Below are 23548 nucleotides of genomic sequence, written 5' to 3' on the forward strand. Positions count from 1 at the left end.
ATGCCGAAGCAATGTGGCAAGTGACGCTCACCTGGCCCACCCAGCCCTGCCCTCGGAGCAGTTAGGGCTTCGTGCCCCTCCCTGATGCTAAAACAGAACAAAACAAAACATGGGAAGAAAACCTCACTGTGTGCACAAAGGCCTGACTCTTTGGCCAAAAGCACCTGAAACTCAGAGACCCTGTGGGCACCTTGCTCTCTTCCCCACAGACCAGCAGGATCCCTGGCTCCTTGGAATTGCCGTCCTTGCCCGCTGCCCTGTACACTTGAGGAGCTCCTGGGGAAATGTGTTCTCAGCCCCAGCACACAGGGGAGGCTCCTGAAGCTGTGGGAGATTGTGCCAGAATTCACCTGCCTCACAGGCCCAAACTCTGGGGACCCCCAGGCTCTGACGCCCACCCAGGGAGAAACGAGACCAGCCCTAACTGGCCAGAGCAAGCCCAGGACAGAGAAGTGCCTCTCTGCCACACCTGCCCCACCTGCCCAGGGAATAGGGAGGGAGCTCCCCAAAGTGCAGGGCTTGTTTGGAACCAGGAGCTCTGGAGAGCACTGGAGAACGCAGGGTGTTCCTATAACCGGCCCAGAGGGGAATTCAAGGAATGAAAACTCCAGGGCTGCTGAGAAGGCAGTGGGAGGCGGGCGAGGAGGGCACACGGCCCCCGCAGCAGAGAGGGAGCGCCCTGGAAGCGCCCGGCAGTGCAGGGCGGAGCCAGAGCGCGGTCCGGCCACCAGGGGGCGCCGCCGGGCTGGGCGGGGGTTCGGGTAGACCCCCCGGGAGGCCGCCGGGCTGGCGGGACTCACTTCCACAGCACCTCCAGCTGCAGCTTGATGGTGCCCAGCTCTGTGATGTCCACCACGATGACCTGCGGCCTTGTGGTGAAGAAGTCGGCGATGTCGCACGTGACTGCGCCCACGGCCAGCGAGCTCAGGCCCCGCAGCTCCGTCACCTGGAGGTGGGGGCTGGATGGTGGTGTCGGAGCCCAGCACCTGGGTGCACCGCCCGCTGCGCCCCAGGCCCCGCCCCACCTTGATGTCAAAGTTCTCATGTAGGGTGGGGATGAAGGCCTTCTCCTCCTCATCCCAGGTCTGGCTGTCGTCTGACTCGATCCGGCCCTTAAGCTTCCAGCGCTGGCGGCCCAGACGCAAGAGCACCTGTTGGTGAGCCGAGAAGAGGGGGCTGTGTCAGTGTCCCAGGTGAGCACCCCACCCCCCACTGTGCCACCTTCGCGGTGGTCTCCCCACCAGACAGAACCCCTGGTTCCAAGCATCTCCAGAGGGTGGCCATACCTCATACTGGTCTCCAGGACACAGGCGTGCGTAGCCCACCAAGCCTAGAACACAGATACAGCTCATCTCCCCTCTGCCCTGGCCAAGGGATCACAAGCCCTACAGAGTCTTGCTCTGTCTCCTAGGCTGGAGTGCAGTTGTATCATCATAGTTCACAGCAACCTCCAATTCCTGAGCTCAAGTGATCCTCCTGCCTCAGCCTCCCAAGTAGCTGGGACATGCCAGGCATGTGCCACCACACCCAGTTACATTTTTTAATATATTTTGTAGAGATGAGGTCTTGCTATGTTGCCCAGGCTTGTCTCAAACACCTGGACTCAAGTGGACTCCTGCCTCAGCCTCTCAAAGTGCTAGGATTGCAGCTGTGAGATACCACACCTGGCCCTGAGTGTAGGTTTTCAGATGGGAGAGGGACAGTAAGCCTTCACCATGGAAATGGACAAGAGGGTGCCTGGGCCTCATGGCTGAAGCTCAGAGAGAAATGGGACTTGCCCAAAGTCACATGTCACATGAGTCCAAAAGCCTGAGCTGCGTCTAGACCATTGAGATTCTGGCCAACACCACTACCCCCAGCACATGGCTTCTGAGAAGGCCTGACACCCCATCTCCCTCCAGCCCAGTTACCTTTCATCCTGACATGGAACTCGCCCAGGTGAACCTCCAGGGCTCCCTCAATCAGCCACATGTCCTGTAAAGCCCCCATAGGCAGCTCAGCTGGCTGCCTGGCCCTAGGCCACAGGGTCACTAACCATCTGGCAGCCAGAGGCCATAGGCAGAGACACACCACATCCTCAAGTCCCAGGCACCCTCCCCTGTTGGCCCAGCCCACCTCAGTGCACTCATGCAGGCTGTGGCACAGCTCCTGCAGGCTCTCCCTGGAGGCGCGGCTGGCTGGGCCCCTGGAGAAGGCCTGCTGCATGTTGGCTGCGCCATCGCGCAGGCGGCACTGGATGCAGTAGCCTTCGTAGAGCTCATCCACCTGCGGCGGGCACACGGGCTGGTGGCACTGCCTGTGCTGACAGGCGGGTCCCACACCTGCCTGCCGACTTCTGTCTTTCTGGGCCAGGCCATCCCCGAGCTACATCCAGGCCAGGCCAGGCCCTGGTGATGGCCACCACCCTGCATAGTCCCACTCACAGTACCCATCCCTCCACCCAGAGTGTGAGCCCACAGGGCAGGGACCACAGCTGCCTTTTCTGAGGATACCCTTGGTGCACAATGAAACCGAGTGAAATGCACCAGGGAATGTGTCATTTCTCCTCTTTCTAACTAATTTGTAGTATCTGGCCACCCACTGGGGTCTAAAGTGGAATTGCTAATGGGTTCACAGACCTAAAGCTTAAGGGACCTGCTTGTTCTTCTCTGGGCCTCTACTTTCCCAGCTGTACAATGGGGTGGGGGAACTCACTCTCTCCAGCCCTCTAACATTGAACATGAAGTTTTCAGCCTAAACCAAGGAAAGAGCCCACACAGTTCTGGGGGAGTCCCAGAAACGCCCCCATGTCCCACCTCAGGGCTGAGCCCTACAGCCCTTTGACTGTCCCCAGGCTCAGCCTTGGCTCCCTCCAGCTGCCGCTGTGCCCAACATCCCTCCCCCCTACTCAGAGGGAGTCTCCCCACACCTGCTAAACCAGCTGAGGCCCCGCAAACTGAAACTGCTCCACCCCACCCTGTGATGCCCCAACAACCGCTGACCTTGCTGATGTGAAACTCCATCTTCCGGATGTGCCTTTCCACAGAGCGCATTTGCTTCTCCCAGAAAAAGGGAAGATGTTTTAAAAGTAGCCTGGGCCACTGGCTGGCCCTGCCAGGCCCTGCCACCCTCCTGCAGGTCCTAATGCAGAGAACTGGGCTTGATGCCAGGCCACTCCCTCACTATCCATGAGGAAGGCTCGTGGCTGAGCCTCAGTTTTCCCATTTGTAAACTGGGGAGCAAACCCCAGTATTTCACCTCTAGAGCAGGCTTGTGTGGGACACAGTGCAGATATTCGGCTTATCCAGCCAGGCCCACCCACATTGCTCCCCATCTGTGGACTCACCTTGTCCAGGTCATAATAGAAAGCCTGTAGGGGAGAGGAGAAGGGAGAGAGGGATTATCAGAGCCCTGGACTCTCCTCCAAGGCCTACCAGGCTACATCCAGGGACACCTGAGCTCAGCGTCAGAGGACAAAAAGGCAGTGCCTGCAGCTGGCCCTGCTCCTTTCTCTGAGGTCTGCAGGCCGGGGGCTGTTGTCTAGGCCAAAGAGGCAGAGGGATTAAACACATGCACTTTGGATAGGGCACTTCTAGGGATGACTCTGCTATTTCCCAGCTGTGTGTCTTGGGCAGGTCACTCAACCCTGAGCCTCATTTCCTCATGTACAAGAGGTGAGTGATAGCACTTACCCCATGGGGCAGCAGTGAGGAGTAAAGGGCACAGTAAGTGTGCAACAAAATGGGACCCTTGTGAGTTGATTAAGTGATGGCTTCAGCTGTGACCAGGAGAACTCGAGAGGGGGAGATTGGGGTGGCAGCCAACACCACCCCAGTTCAGCCTTAGGGAACAGTGAATTCCCAAGTCTGTCCACACAGGGACCAGGGTGTGAGTTAACAGAAAAGAGCATACATTTGGGGTTAGGCAGACCTTTCCATAAAGGGCCAGAAAGTCACTAGTTTAGGCTTAGGTGGGCCCTGTAGTCTGTGGTGACATCTCTACCACTGTAGCATCAAACCAGCCATATACAATTCGTAAATGAGCAGGTGTGGAAGATAAACACTTTTTTGTTGTTAAAACAAGAACACGCTGTTGTTTACCAGCTCAGATCAGAGCCTAGGTGGATTTCCATGAGACTGGAGAGATTCCCTGGGGAGAAAGGGGGGTAGGGCAAGCTGTGATTTCACTTTATAAGACAACTATTGGCTGCAAACTTCCATATGCACTTACTGAATATATGCCAGGGAGAAAAACATGGAAAGATAAATACTAAGTTATCCTCAAGGGTTAAATGGGGATGAGTGGGTAGAAAAGATGGGGGGAGGAATGTCAGTCAAGAGGGAAAGAAGGATCAACCTCCTTGAAAAGTCTGTTTGCCCATGTCTATGTGAAATTCTGCATGTGAGATCATGAAATCAAAACTCCATGGAAGAAGCAGCAGGACCTATCCCGAGCCTTCCAAAGGAAGAGCCTCTGCCCAGTGGCTTCTTGGAAACAGATGTCTGTTTTAAATGAGAACCAGCAGCACCCAGGGAGGCAGGACCACACGTGAATATCTCATGTGGCTCTGGCACAGTCCCCTTCCCTGGCCTCAGTATGCCCATCTGTGAAGTGGGTGCAGCTAACACATACACAGATTCACACCCGGGCCAACACCCTTACTTCTAGAACGGGGAGGATGGGGAAAGTGGCTTTGTGGGTGAGGATCCACAATCACGTGAGGGGCGGGTACCAGCAGCTGGGGTGGGATCTTGGCAGTACTCCTTCCCACTAGCTGCTGCTGGCTGCTGCCCAACCGCCTACCAAGGGCAAGGCACAGCTGAATCTGCCAGGCCTGTCCCTCTCCAATCAGTGGACACACCCAGGGGTGGGGCCCTGGCTTCTCCCACCCGACCAACCCCAGGCCTTCTCCACTGGAGCCATGATACAGAAGTGACTGGCTGCTCTTTTGGCAGACAAATCCATCTCCCCCTCCCTGTTTTCCAGCCCCTCAATCAGGCTGGTGGCCTGCTTTGCCCTTGGGTGCTTTGGAGGAGGGGTGCTAGACTATACTAGCTGGGAGGAGACTCCTGCAGCAGCAGGGCCACCTTGCTTTTGTTTCCAAACTCTAATCCAGGAAGGGTAAGTGGAGTTTTCACAGGGCAGCATGGGGTACAGAAGAGGAGGCTTGAGGGACTTCCCAGACTAAAAAGAGAGACTCTCCCAGAGGAGGCTTGAGGGACTTCCCAGACTAAAAAGAGAGACTCTCCCAGCCCGAGGGACAGAGGCCCTGGAGCAGCAGGACTCTGGCACTGTGACCAGATAAAATACAGGTTGCCCAATTAAAATTAAAATTTTTTTATAAATAATGAATAATTTTTTTTTTTTTTTGAGACAGGGTCTCACTATGTTGCCCTCAGTAGAGTGCCATGGCATCACAGCTCACAGCAACCTCAGCTCTTGGGCTTAGGCGATTCTCTTGCCTCAGCCTCCCAAGTAGCTGGGACTACAGGCACCCACCACAACGCCCGGCTATTTTTTGTTGCAGTTTGGCCGGGGCAGGTTTCGAACCTGCCACCCTTAGGTATATGGGGCCGGCACCCTACTCACTGAGCCACAGGCACTGCCCAATAATGAATAATCTTTTTAGGGTGAATATATCCCAAAGGTCACATGGGATATACTTACACTAAAAAAAAAATCTTTATTGTTTGTCTAAAAGTCAGTTGAATCAGATATTACATTTTTGGGTTTGTTTTGGTTTTGGTGTTTTGCTAAATATTGCCCTACTAAAGGGGTGGCAAAAACCCAGAGTAAGTGAGCCTTAGGCTAGATGGGGACAGGGCCAGCCTCAAAGACACTGCCCTGGTGACTACAGGAAAACTGCCAAGCAGCTGGACCGTTGGGAAACACACAGACTCAATCAAGGAACAAAGTCGGGCTGCTGTGGCACACCTGCCTTTCCTGGTGTCATATATGCTGCCCTGATTCCAGGGTGCCCAGTGGCCACGGTCTATAAAATAGGACCATTAAAATATTTGCATCTCTGCGCATTTGCCTGGAACCAAGAGAGAAATGTGCAGTGGGCCTACGGTGTGCGAACTCTGTACCTACATGTGAGTAAAATTCATCAGGGTCAAATTAAAGTTAATCCAGCACAAAATAGAGTCTCTCCCGTAAGCCTCAGTGTTCCTAGACAGATTCACGCCCATGAAGCAGACAAGAGGGCAAGGGCAGATCTACCTGAGAACCCTGGGCCAAGGCTGCCAGGGAGGGAGGGGGCAGGGAGGGCTCTCACCAGCCTGGAGTTCCGTCGCATGTCCTTGTGGCGTCCTGACAGGTAATCAAGCTCAGCCTGCTGGACACACAGGTATTCTCTGCAAGGAGAATGAGGAAGAGCTGCAAATTTAAAAGAAACAAGGAAAGGAAAAGAAGCAGGCCAGGTGGCCAATGTCCCAGTGTGGACAGCAGCCACAGTTCTCAGCGAGGCTCAGAGGATACCCGGCCAGCTCCCTCACACCAAGGGCTGCATGCCCAGCATTGAGCGAGATAAGTTACGAGAAAGCTCTCGGTTAATTCCCAAGCACCACAAATAGGTTTTACGACTATTATACATATTTTTAAATTTTCTTCTTTTTCTTTCAGAGATGGAGTTTCACTATGTTGCCCAGGCTGGCCTTGAACTTCTGCACATTTTGAAAATGAAGAAATGGACCCAATCAGGCCTAGGGGCTCACAGCAGGGAGGAGGCTGCACCCAGGTCCGAAACCACACGGTAGCCTCCAGGAGCCCAAATCTTCACCCCCATGTTATACTCCTTCTGAAACTGGGGCCCAGTCCAGGGGGAGGTCAGCATAGCATGCCTCCCTTAAGGTCAAGGGTCTGGACTTGGGGGTCAGGTCCTTAGAGGACACCGGAAGCTGTCCCTTGGGGTAGACCTCTCCCCTCCATGCACATCCCCAGCTCCCACTCCGTCCCCCACACCAGACAGAGGGGTACAGTGAGGGTCATGAGAGAAGGATGAGGGACGCTCATGCCATGGGGAGCCAGGCCCTGGCAGGCGTCGGGAAGGTGACATCTTCGCTGAGCCCAGGTAAGACAACAGAGCAGGTCAGCAATGTCCTTGGAGTCGATTTAGCAGCTTCTAATCCTACTCCCTGTTTACAGGCCATAGGATCCTGGACAAATTGCTTCCCATCCTTGGGACTCAGTTTCCTCATCTGGAAGAGAAGGCTAAGGGAATCTCTCTTAGGGTTCTTGAAAAAATTGAGGCCATAATCAATAGAAACCAAGCATGTCATTGCCACTATTGTTATTAATTAGTGGGAGGTGAAGGATAGGACCTCTCCCTGAGAGCCTAGGCAGGGAGGGCCACTCCGGGAAGAAGGAACAGTGTTCCACATGGCAAACACAGAAATGGAGTGGCCGCTTCCCCTCCTCCAACCCTGCAGCTCCTTGGGAGCTGTGTGGCAGGAGCCGAGGCTCAGACGTGTGAAGGGAGATGCCACTCTCGGTGATGACACACAGCTAAGGCACTGTGGGAATGGGGAGTGAGCCATGAAAGAAAAGTCTGGAGAAGCTGAAGGTCAGAAAAGACCCTGAATGCCTTCCCAAGGGTAGTAGGGAGCCATGGGAGAGATTTGAGCAGGGGAGGGCATGGCAAGGTAGAGAAGGGGAGGGGTAGGAAGGGCAGGGGCTTTGAGAGCAGCAAGGAGGCTGCTGAGAACAGAATGAGGGAGAGAGGAGGGGACTTGAGCCAAGCCAGCAGGGGAGCAGGCATTCCGAGGGGGGCTGCAGACAGCTCCAGCCCACACAACAGGGAGGTGAGCGTGGTGTTGGGGGAGGGTGCCGGTGCCCTCATAACCGGTGGTGAAGTCTGTGTCTTTACTCATGGGAGGACACACTCATTTAGGGCCAGATGACTTTTACTTTAAACACTGATAACAGGCCTAGAATTCTGGTCTCTCAACCAACGAAGATCAGACAGTGGGAGAACTGACAGAGTGACAAGAAAGAGACAGAAAGAGTCTGGGACCACTGGTGGTATAGGGGCAAACAGGTCCCCTCTCCTCAGCAGCTGCTGGAGTCTCGCTGTATCCACAGTGAGGGGTTGTCCTGGACCCATCAGACTGATGAGCACAGCATCTGCCCCTTGCTCTCCCTTTCAGATGAGAGGGATAACAGGTTCCAGGCCAGCCCTGGGAAGTGGCAGGCAGGGGACATAGATTGTCTTCCTGGGGGCGATGAGGAATTGGGAAGCCAGTTCTGCTCCCCTTATGAGGCTGACCTTCTGACGTCCTTCACTGATTTTAACATTCCCTGGGGCTTCAAGGGCAGGATTACTGCTCACCTTCCAAATCCCAACACTTAGGATAAATCTGGCAATTTCTGAGGATAACTCCAGTTGGCTATGAAGACAGTATACAAAAGAGCACTTTTTCTCTCTTAAGTTTCCTGCTTTGAGTGCATATTATAACTTTAAGTTAAGGAAGAATGTGTAATATATTTTGCAAACCATTGCATTCTAAGATAGTTTAATCAACCCTGTTTCCTGGGGCTGCTCAGTCTATGAATAAGGGATGGAGGGAGGGGAGAACTTGGGGTCTATGTTCCACCATCTGGGAAAGGCACCTCATAGGCCCCCATCACTCCCTGTCCTCACCCTTTTCCTATCTCACTGGCCTCCTAACTGCACCCCAGGGCCTTTGCATATGTGGCTCTTCTGGCCCAGAATGTTCTCCCATTATCTGCGTGGCTCATTCCCTTACCCTCTCAGTTTGTGCTCAAATATCACCTTTGTTTTGTTTTTGAGACAAAGTCTCACTCTGTCACCCTGGGTAGAGTGCCGTGGTGTCATAGCTCACAGCAACCTCCAACTCGTGGGCTCAAGAGATCCTCTTGCCTCAGTCTCCCAAGTATGCAGGACTGTAGGCGCTGCCACAATACCCGAGTTGTTTGTCTATTTTGAATAGACTGGTCTATTTCCCTCAGGCTGGTCTCCAACTCCTGAGCTCAGGCGATCCACCAGCCTCAGTCTCCCAGAGTGCTGGGATTTATAGGTGTGAACCACTGTGCCTGGCTCAAATGTCACCCTCTTAGTGAGACCTTCCTTCTGACCACCTGGTTTAAAATGCACCTAGCCTCATGGCTTCTTACCTGGTGGTTCCTTCCGCCACACCCACCATCTGACATACTCTAGGTCACTTTTCTGTATTGTTTACCGTCACTGTCTTCCCCACTAGGAGTCAGCTCCACGAGGCAGGGATTTTTGTCTGTCTAGTTCATTCCTGTACCCTGGGCCTGGACCTTCATAAGCCCTTGATAATTATTTGTACAGTGACTGATTCTTCCTGTTCTGGCCTCTGCCCAGCAGATGAGAGTGACTCTGATTAATTCTGTCCTTCGCTCAGAATCCAGCCGCCCTGGCCTCCTAACTGCACCCCAGGGCCTTTGCATATTTGGCAAACTCCTCTGTCGTGGGAGTTCACGTCTCCTACCCTGGGGTCTTTGCCCTGGCCGTTCCCCTGCCTGGGACATGTGTCCCCCATTCACGTCTCAGAAGCCTCCTTAGAGAGTCCCGAGGCCACCCTGTCTGCCGAGGCCGTCATGCACACCTCTCTGTCACCTCTCTTGGCTGCACCCAGCACTGCTGGGCTTTATTAATTACATTATTGACTCAGTTGCTCCTTCGTCTCCATCTGCTCCTCTGCTCCAGGAGCTCCACGAGACCAGAGTCCTCCTGACTTATTCACTGCCGGAACCTGGCACCCAAGGACCAGGCTGAGCGTGTGGCTGCACCCCCACATGCTTGTTAACTAAACTAGCAACCAGGAGCGCCTTCTGTCCCCACGTGCAGACAGACCCGCCCATGCATCCCCAGAGAGAGGCAGAGAGGAGAGGCAGGCAAGGCGGAAGGACACACTTATTAAAGGCAGCACACAGCCCTCCTTACTTGAGGCCTCTCTTCAATGCTTCAAAAATCTTCTTCACCTGCTGGGGCTTGGGGTCCGAGCAGACTGACCCCTTCCGCAGGGTGCTGTACGTCTTGGAGGATTTTACAGGCATTCGTGACCTCACAGAGTTCCTGTTGATGGACTTTCTGTGAGGAGAGATGGAGGGAAGGAGAGGTCAGAGCAGGGTTCTGGCAAAGCCCTCCCCCAGGGAGGACACTTTGGGAATAGACACCAGAGCCAGAGGGAGTCAGGAGACCTGCCTGAGTCGCACCCCCACCTCCACCAAGTTGTGTCGTCTTGAGAAAGTTGTTGAGACTTTCTGGACCTCAATTTCCTCATCTGTAAATTGAGCGGTCTGGATTTAAAGATTAAAAGAATAATAATAAAAACGTGGTATCAGAAATAAACCTACAGTGAGGCCCAAATGTTGATGCTGTCTGCTCAGTGTGCTGTGCCTGTGCAGGCAAAGCCGCATGGGAGGCCAAAATGTAGTCTTGTGGTTTACCTATGGGGTGGACCCCTGATGGATTTACCTGCCCAGCATCCATCTCCTCCCCCTCTGGGGCATTTCCCCAGCTCTGTTTTTGATACTTGTGATTGTGGGAGGAAAAAGTAGCCTGAGAAATCCACGCGCACATACACATTTGCACATGCACTCACATATGCAGGCAATCTGAGGCAAACCCACATCCTAGGCCTGGGTTAGTGAACATATTCTGCTCCTATGGCCAAGGGGAGGATTGAGGCACAAATCTAGCCAGTCACCAGCCAGTTTTCTTTGGAATTCACAGGAGGGAGTAAGGTTTTTCCCCACTGGCATTGCTAACCTAGAACTATACTCCTGGAACTTCTAGCCTCCTCTTTTTACCACCACGTATGGAGAATGGAGCCAACTAGAGAGAAGCAGAGGGAAACAGACCGAATCTTTGTTACAGTGAGTTGCTAGAGCCAGCCATGCCTGAAGCTGAACCTGCTAGTGGACTTGTAGTTACATGAGCCAGCTGGCTCTTTTTTGCTGCAGCCAGTTGGAATTGGGAATATGGACTGTCTTCCAGCAGTGACAGTTGAGTCCCTTAACCTTTACAGATATGGCAGCATCTTGGAATGATTACAGTAGTGTGGAGTCCAGCACCCTTATCACTGCACAGAGCTGGTTTCTATGGCATCTAAGCCTCCCTCTCTGATCCTGTAACTTACTCTCAGGGCTGAGGACCAGGCTGGCTGGTGCAGCCCTCACTCACTAGAGGTGTTAATGTCCACTTGGTCCTCTAGAGACACCAGGTATGGCTTCATGACTACAGTCTCACAAAATAGACATGGAAGGAAGTGACTCTTTCGGCTCCTGGTTCACTTCTTAAAGGGGAGCTGCTAGCCCTTCTGTCTGACTCCTCCTCTTCCCAGGGGCAGGGACATGGATGCTCTGGAAGCCGCTTCAACCACATGCTCAAGGGGCTCCCATGGACATGGCCGAGCAGGCGGAGAGAAGGAGTGGCCCCAGAAAAGCCTTGTGGAAGAAGCCCCCTAGACCTCTGCCTTGACCTTCTATCGGCTCCAGACTGCTAAGAGGGAAGAATAACATCTTACTTAAGTTCCTGCATTTTGAGGGTTCTTTGATCAAAATATCCTCACCTCTGCACTGATACACTACCTCAGTATTTTTATCTGTAAAATGGAACAATAAAACCTGCATCAGAAGGTGGGACTAAGCATTCTATCAGATGTCAAGACAAACATCTGGTGCAAAGGAGGCTTTATGTTGTTACAATGATCACATCCTAATGGTATCTTTCATCTGGCTCCCAGCCTGGAAAATAGTAGGTGCTCAGTAAATACTGAGCTAAACTGAGTGGAGGGAATATGGCGTGCCAAGGGGATTGGATAAAACAAACCCCAGCCTCGTGGCTCTCAGCTTTAAGTGGAAGGTGCAGCGGGACCATGGGGATACCCCACCAGGTGTTCCCAGCTAGGGTACAGAGTTAACAAGGGCAGAGGGGACAGCCATACAGTCTGTGAGTGGACAGAAAGAGCAAGTGCTTACCAAGCAGAGGTGGGAGGTGGCCAAAAGCCTGGACCTAGAGCCTCTGTAGATTTGGGGACCCAGAATAGGTGGGGGGAGGAGTTAGCTCCCAGAGATAGTCCAGCCCCTTCAAATACCTTTACAATAAAAAGTAGTGTCTCTACAGAGCAGCGAAATTAACCTCGGGCCACGGCCACTGGGCTACTAGAACAGCTAACACTGTAAGTTCAAGGGCCCTGGGAGCTTAGTGAGGACACATGGTTTGTAGGTCTACCCTGAACACCAGCTATTGCCAGGGGCTCACTAAAGACTTTATAGAAATACCTCATTTAACTTTCACAACCACCTGATGAGGCAAGTATTGTTTTTCAACCCATTGCAAAGTAGGGAAACTGAGGCTCAGATAAGCAACTTGCCCAAGATCATGCAGCTTGTCTGTGCAAACTTAAGCATCTGCAAACCCTCAGCTGGGGATCCTAAGAACCCAGCTGGAAGCCAGGTGCAGGAATCTCTCAGAGTCTTAAGAAACACCTGGAGGACTTGGCCAACTCAGATCGCCAGCCACATCCCACCCAGAGTGCTGGATTTGGTAGACCTGGGGTGAGCCTGAGAATGGGCATTTCTAGTACATTCCCAGGTGCTGTCAGGGCTGCTGGTGCACAAACCCCACTTTGAGGATTCACCACTCTGCGTCACTCAGGAGATGTCCTCCCGCTAAGGAGACCAGCTTTGAGAACTCCTCAGAGCCCTTGGGAGTCGACTGCACTTTTGAGGACTAAAATCGAGGGCAAGGGACTCATGCAACCACACACACACTCACAGAGCAGGTTCCTCCTGAATCAGGTGTTGCGATGGGGGCTGAGCCCACTTTCCAGGGCTCACAGTCCACAGGGAGAGGCAGAGGAGTGAGGGCTGCAGAGCCAGGCAGGGAACAAGCAGGAAAATCTCCAGCTCCTTCACCAGCCCTGAGAAAAGGGCCACTGGGCACCACCCTGCCCTGGCCCCCAAGAAGTTCAGCAGGCAGCCAGGCTGCATTTCCAGCTGGGCCGGATGCTGCACATTCCACACACACACACTGTTGACTCAACATGGGAGCTGTCCAGGCCACCCCTGCTGATGGGGAACCAAGCCCCCATAGAGGTTCTGCGCCACGACTGCATGTCCAAGTCATATACCAACATGCTAGAGGGTCTGGAACCCTGCCCTGGACCCTCAAGATCCCTTGCTGAGCTGCAAGCCCACCCTATGGTTAGGAGCAAGTTCTGGGTCAGCCCCCCATGTTCAAATTCCAGCCCCAGCACTTAACCTAACCAAGCCTCAGTTTCCTCATCTGTAAAAGGGGGATAATAAGAGTGCCTGCCCCCACAGAGCTGTCGTGAGATAGCCATTCATTTCACAAACATTTACTGAGCGTCTACTGTATACCAACCCCATTCTAGGGACTAAGGACAAAGCAGTGACAAAGATAGACAAACCCCCTGCCCTTGTGAGCTGACAGGCTAGCTGGGAGACACTGTGAGAGGCAGTATAAAGTGTAGAGCTGGATGCCTGGGTTTATGTTTCACTCCTCCACTTACAAGCTGGGTGACCTTGGATAGGTTACTGAACCTCTCTGTGCCTCAACTTTCTCATCTGTCAAATGGAATCCAGGGCAAGGGTTACACGAATTAACAGATATAAGACTTCGAGCAGCACCTAGGAAAGCATAAGTGCCATATATGTGTCAAACCTAATTTAAAAGAAGAAAGCAAAAGAAAAACGAAAATCAGATGTACCAAGTGCTAAGGAGAAAAATCAAGTGGAAGGGAGGAGTAATGGATTTAAATAGGCTGACAGGGAGACTTCTCTAAGCAGGCAGCATAAGGCAGGCTGGTTAGGTGGCTGTGAGGTGAGGCTGCAGGTGCCCCTTCCCGGGGCCCGCTGTAAAGGTGGTGCGCACAGAGCCCTGGACGCAGCCTAAGGCCCCAGCAGTGCTTAACCCCATACCTACTGCTGCAGCTATTCGTATATTTGTGAAGTGACGCTTCCCAAAGCCAGAGGGGCATTGTGCCCCCTCCTCCCCTCACCCTCCCTGAGGCTATCTCACCCACCTCTTGGACCAGGCCCTCCACAAGGTTGCCATCTTCAGGCCGGCAGAGACATGCAGGGCTGCAGCCTCAGGGAGAGGCCAGTTTGGGTCAGGTCAGGGTCCCTGGCAGGCGGGCAGCAGGTGCCCACTCACCTGCCCTGAGCCTGGGCACCCTCACTGCTGCAGCCAGGCCTGGAAGGGCCCACTCCCAGGAAGCTCTGAGCCCAGCGCTCCTTGTCTGAGGTTCAACCGGACAGGCATGACAGCCACTCTGAGGGCTGGCCCTGCCGGGGAAGGTGATGTGCAGGCGGGCTCCCGATGGTGAAATCAGGCTGCATGTCTGCCCTGGGTGTCACACCAACCAGGTAGGGCGCAGCCTCTGGGGGCGGATGATTTGCCTACTCAGGGAGGACTCAGTAAATATTAAACAGCCCCTGGCACGTCTGATGAGCGTCCAGACAGGCACGTGCCTCCAGCTGGCTCCAGCCTTAGTGTGAGGTCACAACAGTGCTGCCCAGAGTGGTGTCTGGAAGCCTCGGTGTGGGGCGGCTTGCAAGTACAGGAGCCAGACAGGCTGGGCTCAGCCCTGCCTCTGCCTCTGGCCTCCAGCAGGGCAATTATAGGAGGGGCTTCAGGTAGGGACTCTATGCAGTGAAGACACAAGCTAACCATTTAACTGGCGTCCGGTGACCCTGGCAAATCAGTGATGATGACAAAGGCACACATGACCCTTGCAAATTTCAAACTCTACTCTCAGTGATTTGTGTGTCCTGACTCAAGTATATGAGTCTTGTCCCCCTGGGTACAGCTGAAGACACTGAGCTTACTTCACTGGCCTCTGCTGCAGTCTGTGCCATGGCTGTGTCACACACGCAGGGTGGCCCCCTTTCTCCAGCCTCCTCTCCTTGAAAATCCAGGGCTGCTGTTTTGTTTGCACACTCCCACTGCCCAGCCTTCTCAACAGAGGAGTTCTGAGGTGGTAAGCATGTCCTCAGGCCTCCTCACCTAGGGGCTCCGCGCTTGACATCCTGGGGGGAGACATGGCTGAGGCGGGGCAGGAAGGGGCGAAGGCATCTGTGTCTGACAGTTGGGGCAGAATGCGACAGAGTTGGGCCTGGCCCTTCTAATCCTCTCTGTCCATCCTCCCATCTCCCTACCCAGCCTCATTATAGCAATCATTCACACCTTAGTGTAAAATCCACCCCCACCACCAGGTTGCTTCTCCAAGTGAGTTCTCTGATTGTGGAATAAACAATCTTGTCTAGAGTCAAAGCGGTTTCAAGGTGCCGGGGAGCTGGGGACAAAGCAGGCATCAGCCCCCCACCCCAAGTGGAACCCTGCTCTCCCAGCTGAGGTTATTCGGCCCAACTCACCAGCGCTGAGCGCCTGGCAGTGCGGCTGTGCTTCAGCCTGGTTGGGTTACCTGGGAAATAAGGCCAGAAGACGAGGCCTGAAACCCAACCCAGGGTGTCCAGCCCTGGAGCCAAGGGTCCAGACCCCAGGGAGTTGAAGAGACGAAGTTAAAAATAGATGTGCTGTTCCCTGTCATTGTAGGCAGCTTCCCCTCACCTCACATCAGGGGACTGCAGGGACAGAGGTCAAATGGTGGCTGCTCAGAACCAGCCTAGGCCCAGCATCCCCTGGACTCCTTTGCAAGGGGCAGTCCCAAGAAGGTACCGGGATATCTGCAGCCATCAGGGGCATCTCTCCTAGACTAGGACTTGGACATCTCAGGACCCTTGCTGACGGCCAGTGGTGTCACGGAGCCGAATCGCTTCTGTTTTCCTTCCACCCAGAATGCCCATCCCAGGAATCCAGGAGGGTAAACAAAAGGCGGGGGTCAACCTGGGGGCACTCTCCGGGCATCCATGTTTCCCGTGGTACAGAAAGTTCAAAGGCCCCCAAAAACTTGGCAGGAGGAGAGCTACAGGGAGAGCCAGTTACAGAATTTGTGAGGTTCAGTGCAAAATGAAAATGTAAGGCCCTTTTGTCAAAGTTTTAAAGAATTTTTAGATGGTAACAGCAGGGCATTAAATGTAAGAGCAGTGCATAGGCTGTGTGCTCCTGGGGTTAGCCTGGGCTACGGGGCTTGCAGACCCTTCTCCTCCCACCAGACCACAGGGGGGTCCCTACAGTGCCTCAGTGGACCAGTTCCACACCCAAGCAGCTTGAAGAGGTTTATGCAGGCTGGATACCCCATAGCCAGACAACCTGCACAAGTGACCTTCTCAGCCCTGATGCCAGACCCCGTGGGGGACCCTAAAGAAGCCCAGAAAGAGGCAGCTCAGAAATGGTTTAGTCGAGAAACAGCTTCATTTCCTGGCTGTTTATACTAAAGACTTCTCAGCAGCACTTACAGAGCACCTGCTGTGTGCCTTTCTCACGGCAGGTCAGAATTTTCCTCTCTCATGGGCTTGGAATCAGGGGCACTGGGCACTAACCAGTCTGGGGCTTTGGTCGAACTTGCTCCTGCTTCTGGTGGCTCCCCAACACTGAGTCTGTCTCAGCTCCTTAGGGTAGCCCGAGAGGCCCTGCAGGGTCCCCTCCTTCCCTGTCTACTCCTCCACATGCCACCCATATAACTACTTTCATCCCTTAGAGCTTGTTCCCACCTCAGGACCTTTGCATGTGCCATCTCCGCCACCTGGGCGGCGTCCTCACCCTACACCCATCTGTGTATGATTAGAGCTGCTCCTTCTGTGCTCTTAGGACTTTGCCTAATGTGCCTGAGCTCACTGAGGCCAACTCGGAGACCCCAGCTGCCCCTCTCATCCCATTTTAGTTCCTACACAGCACTGGCCACCAGTTGAATCTGTCTGGATTATTGTTTGTGGGCCCGTCCCCCAGGACTGGAGCCCAAGAGGATGGGGCCTGGGTCTGTCCCCAGAGCTTGGGATAAGGCCTGGCCAGAATAGATGCTCCATCCGTGTTTATTGGGTAAACGAGCAATTCCTAAGGATGCTTTCAGCCATGACACTCCAGGATTCCGACTCTGAGATGCCACTTCTTCCCTGGCACCCAGAACCGAGCAGCCCAGAGACAAGGAGAGTGCACTGGGAGGGAGGGCTCAACCTCAGGGTCAGCACCGCTGGAGTTAGGGGGGCCTGGCACGCATCAGTTGAACCCTCAGGAAGGAGCTCAGGGAGCACGTACAGGAGGGACCTGGCCTGGGGCTCGGAGGTCCTCCCCAGGACGTGGCCTGAAACTGAGACCTGAAGACAATCGAGCAGGAGCTGGCAGAGAAAGGCGTGGGAAGGGGCTGAGGGAGGAGGGCACGGCATGTACTAAGGCCTGGCAAGAGAAAGGCCATGGGGCTGGAGTGCGGGGATGAGGCTGGCCAAGGTGGGGATAGGAGCCTTTGCAAGGTCTCCAGCAGGGGAATGGTTTGATGGGATTTGGTTGTTGACTGACTAACCAATTGAGTTCTGCACCCTGCTCTGGCTGGGGATTCCACCTTATGTCCCCGTCTACACTGACAGGCAAAGGTTTGGACCCCCTCTGGATGTCTCAAAACTGCCCCACCACTGGACCTGCCAGCTAGCTGGCAGTTCTTGGGGTTGCAAAGAGCCCAACATGAGGCCCTGAAGCCAGGGGCGGCAGGCCTGTGCTCATCTGGCTGTGGCCCCAGGAACAGAAACGCCACTGTCCAGGGACTTAGAACCTAACGCTAGAGGAGACACAGCCCAGTCAGAGCCTCCCAGGGACTTACAGCGAGAGGCTCCATGCTAACCCCAGGCCTGTCCCTGTAGAGGCTGTTCCTCACCTGACAACTTCCCATGAGCTCCTACTGTGTGCTTACTATGAGTCCCTACTGTGCACCTACTGTGAGCTCCTACTGTGTCCCTCCTGTGAGCCTCTACTGTGCACCTACTATGAGCTCCTACTGGGTTCCTCCTGTGAACCCCTACTGTGTGCCTGCTATGAGCTCCTACTGTGTCCCGCCTGTGAGCCCCTACTGTGTGCCTACTGTGAGCCCCTACTGTGTGTCTACTATGAGCCCCTACTGTGTCCCTACTATGAGCCCCTTCTGTGTGCCTGCTATGAGCTCCTACTGTGTCCCTTCTGTGAGCTCCTACTGTGTGCCTGCTATGAGCTCCTATGTGTCCCTCCTGTGAGCCCCTACTGTGTGCCTACTGTGAGCCCCTACTGTGTACCTACTGTGAGCTCCTACTGTGTCCCTCCTGTGAGCCCCTACTGTGTGCCTGCTATGAGCTCCTACTGTGTCCCTCCTGTGAGCCCCTTCTGTGTGCCTGCTATGAGCTCCTACTATGTCCCTTCTGTGAGCCCCTACTGCGTGCCTGCTATGAGCTCCTACTGTGTGCCGGCTGCTTACCATGCCTCACCTCACAATACCTCATGACAGTCCTGTGAGGGAGAGACACTCGTGATCCCTATTTTTCAGATGAGGAAAACAAAACTTAGAGAGGTGAAGTCACTTGCCCCAGGTTATGGAGCCAGGATAGGTGGCACCCTTGCCTAATCTTTCAAACAGGAAGAGCATTCCCTCCTAGTCCCACCCCAGCTCAGGACCAGTTTTACCGTGTGACTTTGGACAAGCAGCTCCATCTCTCTGAACCTCATCTGCCAAGTGGGCCTGGTAAGCTCAGGCACATCCACATCCAGAGAACTTGAAACCGTAACTGTTCAGGTCTCAAGGAAATGATAGGTTTCTCCCAACACCAGGAATCACGCGTGCACACGCACATACCGTGCTTGGCTCTAAGCTGGGCATGAGCCTCAGGGTCACTGGCAGTAAGAGGCTGTCTCTGCCCTTCCCCAGTCCTTGAACAAGCCCCACACCCGTGACCAGGGAGGAACTTACGCAATCCTCCTGCTCTGTGCACTGCTGAAGCCTGCGAAGGAGGCGCTGCGGCCCACGACCCCCACGGCCCCTGCGTCCCCAGGAGACAGGAACCGCACCCTCACCGACATGGCTGTCACCTGCAAGAAAAGGACCGGAGAGTGAGCCTGGCTCCAAAACCTAGTGAGTGTCTACTGTGGCTGGCAACCTTCTGCCACCACCTCTGGGCCTCTCGACAGCCCTAGACAGTGGGGGCAGCTGCCATTGACCCCAGGTCACAAATGGGCAAACAGGCTCTGTGAGGTTAGGGACTTACTGGGGGCAAGTGGCAGGAGCAGAATTTGAATCAGGCCTCTATGCTCTGCAGCATGGTTGCTTCTGCAAGTGGGGGTGGCAGCACCTCTAGAAACTAGTGTTTCTCACCCCTCTAGCCCTGGCCGAGCATCTGCTGCACCAAGCCCTGTGCTAGAGATGTGCACTGAGCAAGCCAGGCAAAGCCCCTGTCCTCAAGGGCTCCCATTCTAGCAGGAAGGCCCCCCAACCATCCACAGCTGCAGTAAAGAGTCTGTGAGGGAGACGTGAGGAGGCCCAGAGGTAGCTGACCTAGCTATGGAGGAGGCACCCAAGAGCTGAGAAGGACAGGCTGAAGAAAGGTGAAGGGGAAGGGTGTCTGAGGCAGAGGGAACAGCAGAGGCAAAGGCCCAGAGGCATGAAAGGATGTGATCTGGGAACAGAAGGAAGTTCATGGGCTGGGCTGCAGCTCTAGAGGAAGTCAGAGAGGCCTGCCCAGCTCAGGTCTAGAGGGGCCTTGGCAGCCACAGGGAGGGGTTTGACCTTGCAACTGGGCAAACAACTGGGAGCCATGGGAAGGTTCCAGCAGGGGCTGACAAAGCCCGATTCACATGAGGGCAGACTGCTGGCATCGAGGCCTGCCATTGCCCTGGCTCCATTGCCTCATCTCTGACCCAGCCTGAAAGGGGGTCAGCCCAGAACCCTGGCTGTCTTCTCTTTCTCCTAAACCATCTCTAGATTGGAAAAATGCCACCACATCCCTTGGGAATAGAGCGCAGCGTCTTCCAGCACAGGCTATTGGAAAGTTCTGCTTCATATCTAACCTAAATATCTGCTGCTGCAGTTTCCTTCCCTGCTCCTCAGCCAGGGTAATATTAATCCAGGGATCCCAGGGACCCTAATGCCCATTACAAAGCTACGGAACGGCTCCAGTCCACCCAGGCCCTTGGATCTTGCTTGGGGAGACCCCTGCATTCCAACATCCTTCTTTCCAACAGGCGAGTCCAGCCTCCGCCCCTTTGTTCTGGTGGGGGCCATATCTGTCTGCAGTGACTTCCTCTATTAGACTGCATCTGCCCAGTGTCCAGTCTTGCCTTTGGTTTTCGGTCAGCTCCTCCTGGAGCCTTGCTATGCACCTTCTGGCAAATCATATGACCCCCACCCCTGCCAGTGGTATAAATAGGGACACTCAGATCTGAGCAGTGCCACTCGCTGGCTCTGGGCCTCAGTGATCAAAATGGTAAAAATGGGATTCAGGAAAGGACCTCCCTCAGAGGCTGTCAGAGGATTGGGGAGACACTGTACCGAGAGCTCATGGTGCTCAGGAGACCCTCCCAAAGAGCAGCTGTCTCTGTGCTTGGCTAACCAAGACCCCAGCCCTGGAGAGCTGAGCGACTTCTAGCCCTGATAGGGAAGGACAGCAAGGCCAGTGCCAGGAGCTGCCAAACGCTATAAATCCAAAAACAGGCTGTGTTTGGTGGCTCACGTCTGTAATCCTAGCACTTTGGGAGGCTGAGGCAGGAGGATTCCTTGAGCTCAAGAGTTCAAGGCCAGCCTGAGCAAGAGCAAGACCCTGTCTCCTCTAAAATAGAAAAACTAGCCGGGCATTGTGGGGCACCTATAGTCGCAGCTACTCAGGAGGCTGAGACAAGAGGACTGCTTGAGCCCAAGAGTCGGAGGCTGATATGAACTCTGAAGCCATGGCACTCTACCCAGGGTGACAGAGTGAGACTGTCTCAAACAAACAAAAAAAAAAATCCATAAACAGCAGTGTCACATACAGATGGGGAAGTTGAGGCAATCTGGTAATGAGACATTGTTCATCCAGCGCTCATGATTAAGCCAGCCCTGTGCCAAATGCTTTACGTAAATTATCTTATTAAATCCACACAAGCCCCACAAGAGCAGGCTCTACTGATGACCTAATTTGAGAGATGAGGAAACTGAGGCTCACATTGGTGACAAGACAAGCCCAAGGACTCCAGCTAGGAAGCATCAGAGCTGGGTTGAGGGTATCTAATGCCAGAGTTAGCCCTTGTCATCACACCTGGCCTCACCTAGTCCCAAGGCCCACACTGTGCTGCGCTGCTCCCAGCTGGACCAGCTCCCAAGAGACAACTGTTAAATTTTCAGGAGCTGTGGTGAGCCGGCTGACATCATGCTGGTATTTGAAATCAGCCATGGTGAAATCAGCCATGGTAGGAGTATTTACACCACAAGAATCAGCAAAGGCCACAAGTCATAGCTTTTTTTTTTTTTTTTCCTGCTGCTTGTTAAACAATTTTACCAGCTCATCACTGCCCCTAGCCAGCACATACCCAGGGTGGGCTTAGGGAACCTTCTCAAACCACTTGATGTCCTCAGCCAAGCTGGGCAAAGGGAGCAGAGAGGGGGCAGGAGCCTCACTTGGATCTCCAAGGTCAGTGTTTGGTACACATACTCTGGAGCCAGCGTTGGTCCCCCACCCCTGTCCTCTCCTCAGCCTTCTGGGTCATTCCTCCCATTTCACCCAGGTCACTCCACTTCAAGGTCAGAAGGAAGGACACTTGCTAACATTTCCTTTCCATGCAGTGCACTAAACACAAACCCATGGCTTCCTGCTCAGTGCGAGAAAAAAGGAAGACAGAGGAGAACTAAGGTTCGATGCAAACCCACACAATGGGCTATGACCAGACTATGTGCTCATTACGACACCAAGAGGTTCAGCAACCCCATTTTCACCTGAGGAAAGAGAGGCTCTGTGGGGTGTGAGGAGCCCAGGGACTCTCATTTTTCAAGCTGGGGTCTGGCTGTTCCCTGCACACCATCTGCCAAGAGATTGGCTTCCTGGCTAACCCTGCTATCTTCCAGCCCAGACAGGCTGCTTCCCTGTGTTACCAGGCTATGCCACCCAAAGGGCAGGAAGTGGAATCGTGATAATAAGAATTACCACCGTGTGCCTAAAAAGGCAGAGGTGGACAAGTGTTTTCTGTAAAGAGCCAGATGGTAAATAATTTTGGCTTTGCGAGCCGTGTTTTTGTTGCAACTACACAACTCTACCATTTTAGAGCAAAAGCAGCCATGGACATTATGAAAATGAATGGTCATGGCTGTGTTCCAATAAAACTTTATCCATAAAATAGTAGCTATGAACAAAGGTGGGTACCCCTGTCTCCAGCTCTTGGGTAGCCAGTATTGCCCGCTATCTGTTCTAAGGGTTTAGAAATCTCATTTAATTCTCCCCACACCATATGAGGCAAATATTAATAGTACTATTATTTCCATTTTGCAGATAAAGAAAATGAGACTCAGAGAGGGATGAAATGATTCCTCTAATGTCACACATTTAGGAAAAGCCAGAGCTGGGATTTATCCTGGGCATGTTGGACTCCAAAGCCTGTTCTAATGCAAGGAGGCTGCGCTGCTCCCCTAGCTGTGCTGAGTAAGTACACACACACACACACACACACCACACCAGGAGTCAGACCTGGGGGCAGAGAAGGGTCCTCACAATGGAATCAGCATTGTGAAGGGGACCTGCCACTGAGGAGTGGCCTAGAAAAATCAAGCCCTGTAGAATTCGGGGATTGGGAGCCTCCACTGCTGCGGGCACCTGTGGGCCAGCAGCTGGCAACTGCTCCCTGACAGCTCAGCTACTCCCCCTCCTGGCTGGGTCTAGGTGCTGCAGCCTCATCCAGCCAGGTTCTGTGTAGGAAGAAACAGTCCTCCCACTGGAAGACTGGGGATGGGACCCCAAAATCTCAGGAGCCTCCCACAGCAAGCTCCTGACAAGTCCCAGTGAACATCTGCCACCTGCAACCAAGATTAGCATCCCTAATGTTTAAGCACTGGCCCAGCAGGGAACCTAGGCAGGGTGCTGGAGCAAGGTCTTGAAGACCCCACCCCTCCCGCTGTGTCTGGAGTTGACCCTGCAGCAGCTGAATTGTCAGCAGGTCTAGGAAGTCCCTGGGGAGACACCATCTAAGGCACAGGGACACTGATGGCTCAGCTGTGAGCAGCCTGTGTGGCCAGTGCTCTGCAGGGCATGAGAGATGGGCCAGAGACCCCACTGGACCCCTGAGCAGAGGAGGGAGGTACAAAGGTCAGGCAGTTTTCAAACCTTCAGTGGTAGACAGGATCCTCTTCCACTCCCAAGTCTCTCGATGCCTCTCTCCAGCCCCGAGGTAGCACACGCTTAGACCAACACCAGGACCAGCTGGTGTGTGCAAAGGGTACAGAAAGCAGCTCCCAGACACTGGGCACTGTCCTGGGCCTCTGATCCCAAGGTGCAGCTGGAAGAGCAGAACCCCCTCTCGCTAAATCTGTCCTGCTCACTGCTGGCCAGAGCTGGCCCGCGTCTCCTCCACCAGCCAGAAGAAACCTGCAATTTCACCTCATTTAGAGGTAAAGCAGCTAAATTTAACGTCTCGGGCTCCTGGGGCTGGGTGGCTTTTATGCCCAAGTCCCTCACTTAGGGCTGT

At 53.9% G+C, this 23548-nt stretch overlaps 1 protein-coding gene across 3 annotated transcripts in view; it reads right to left on the reverse strand.

Moving 5' to 3' along the window:
• Positions 1-23548, reverse strand: part of RIPOR3 (RIPOR family member 3) — an 85053-nt gene that overhangs the window by 16787 nt on the left and 44718 nt on the right. For 2 of the 3 annotated variants that reach the window (XM_053574304.1, XM_053574302.1), the window contains exons 2-11: positions 18819-18937; positions 9911-10057; positions 6257-6335; positions 3326-3349; positions 2982-3035; positions 2116-2265; positions 1911-1974; positions 1287-1330; positions 1026-1151; positions 801-946 (exon numbers count right to left, since the gene is read on the reverse strand). In XM_053574304.1, coding sequence (XP_053430279.1) covers positions 801-946; positions 1026-1151; positions 1287-1330; positions 1911-1974; positions 2116-2265; positions 2982-3035; positions 3326-3349; positions 6257-6335; positions 9911-10057; positions 18819-18937 — 953 coding nt within the window. Of the gene's footprint in view, positions 1-800; positions 947-1025; positions 1152-1286; positions 1331-1910; positions 1975-2115; positions 2266-2981; positions 3036-3325; positions 3350-6256; positions 6336-9910; positions 10058-14018; positions 14292-18818; positions 18938-23548 lie in introns of those variants that run through there. The other variant, XM_053574303.1, reaches the window with a different exon arrangement.

The sequence above is a fragment of the Nycticebus coucang genome, chromosome 21 (genome assembly GCF_027406575.1).
Source record: "Nycticebus coucang isolate mNycCou1 chromosome 21, mNycCou1.pri, whole genome shotgun sequence".
NCBI classification, from domain to species: Eukaryota; Metazoa; Chordata; class Mammalia; order Primates; family Lorisidae; genus Nycticebus; species Nycticebus coucang.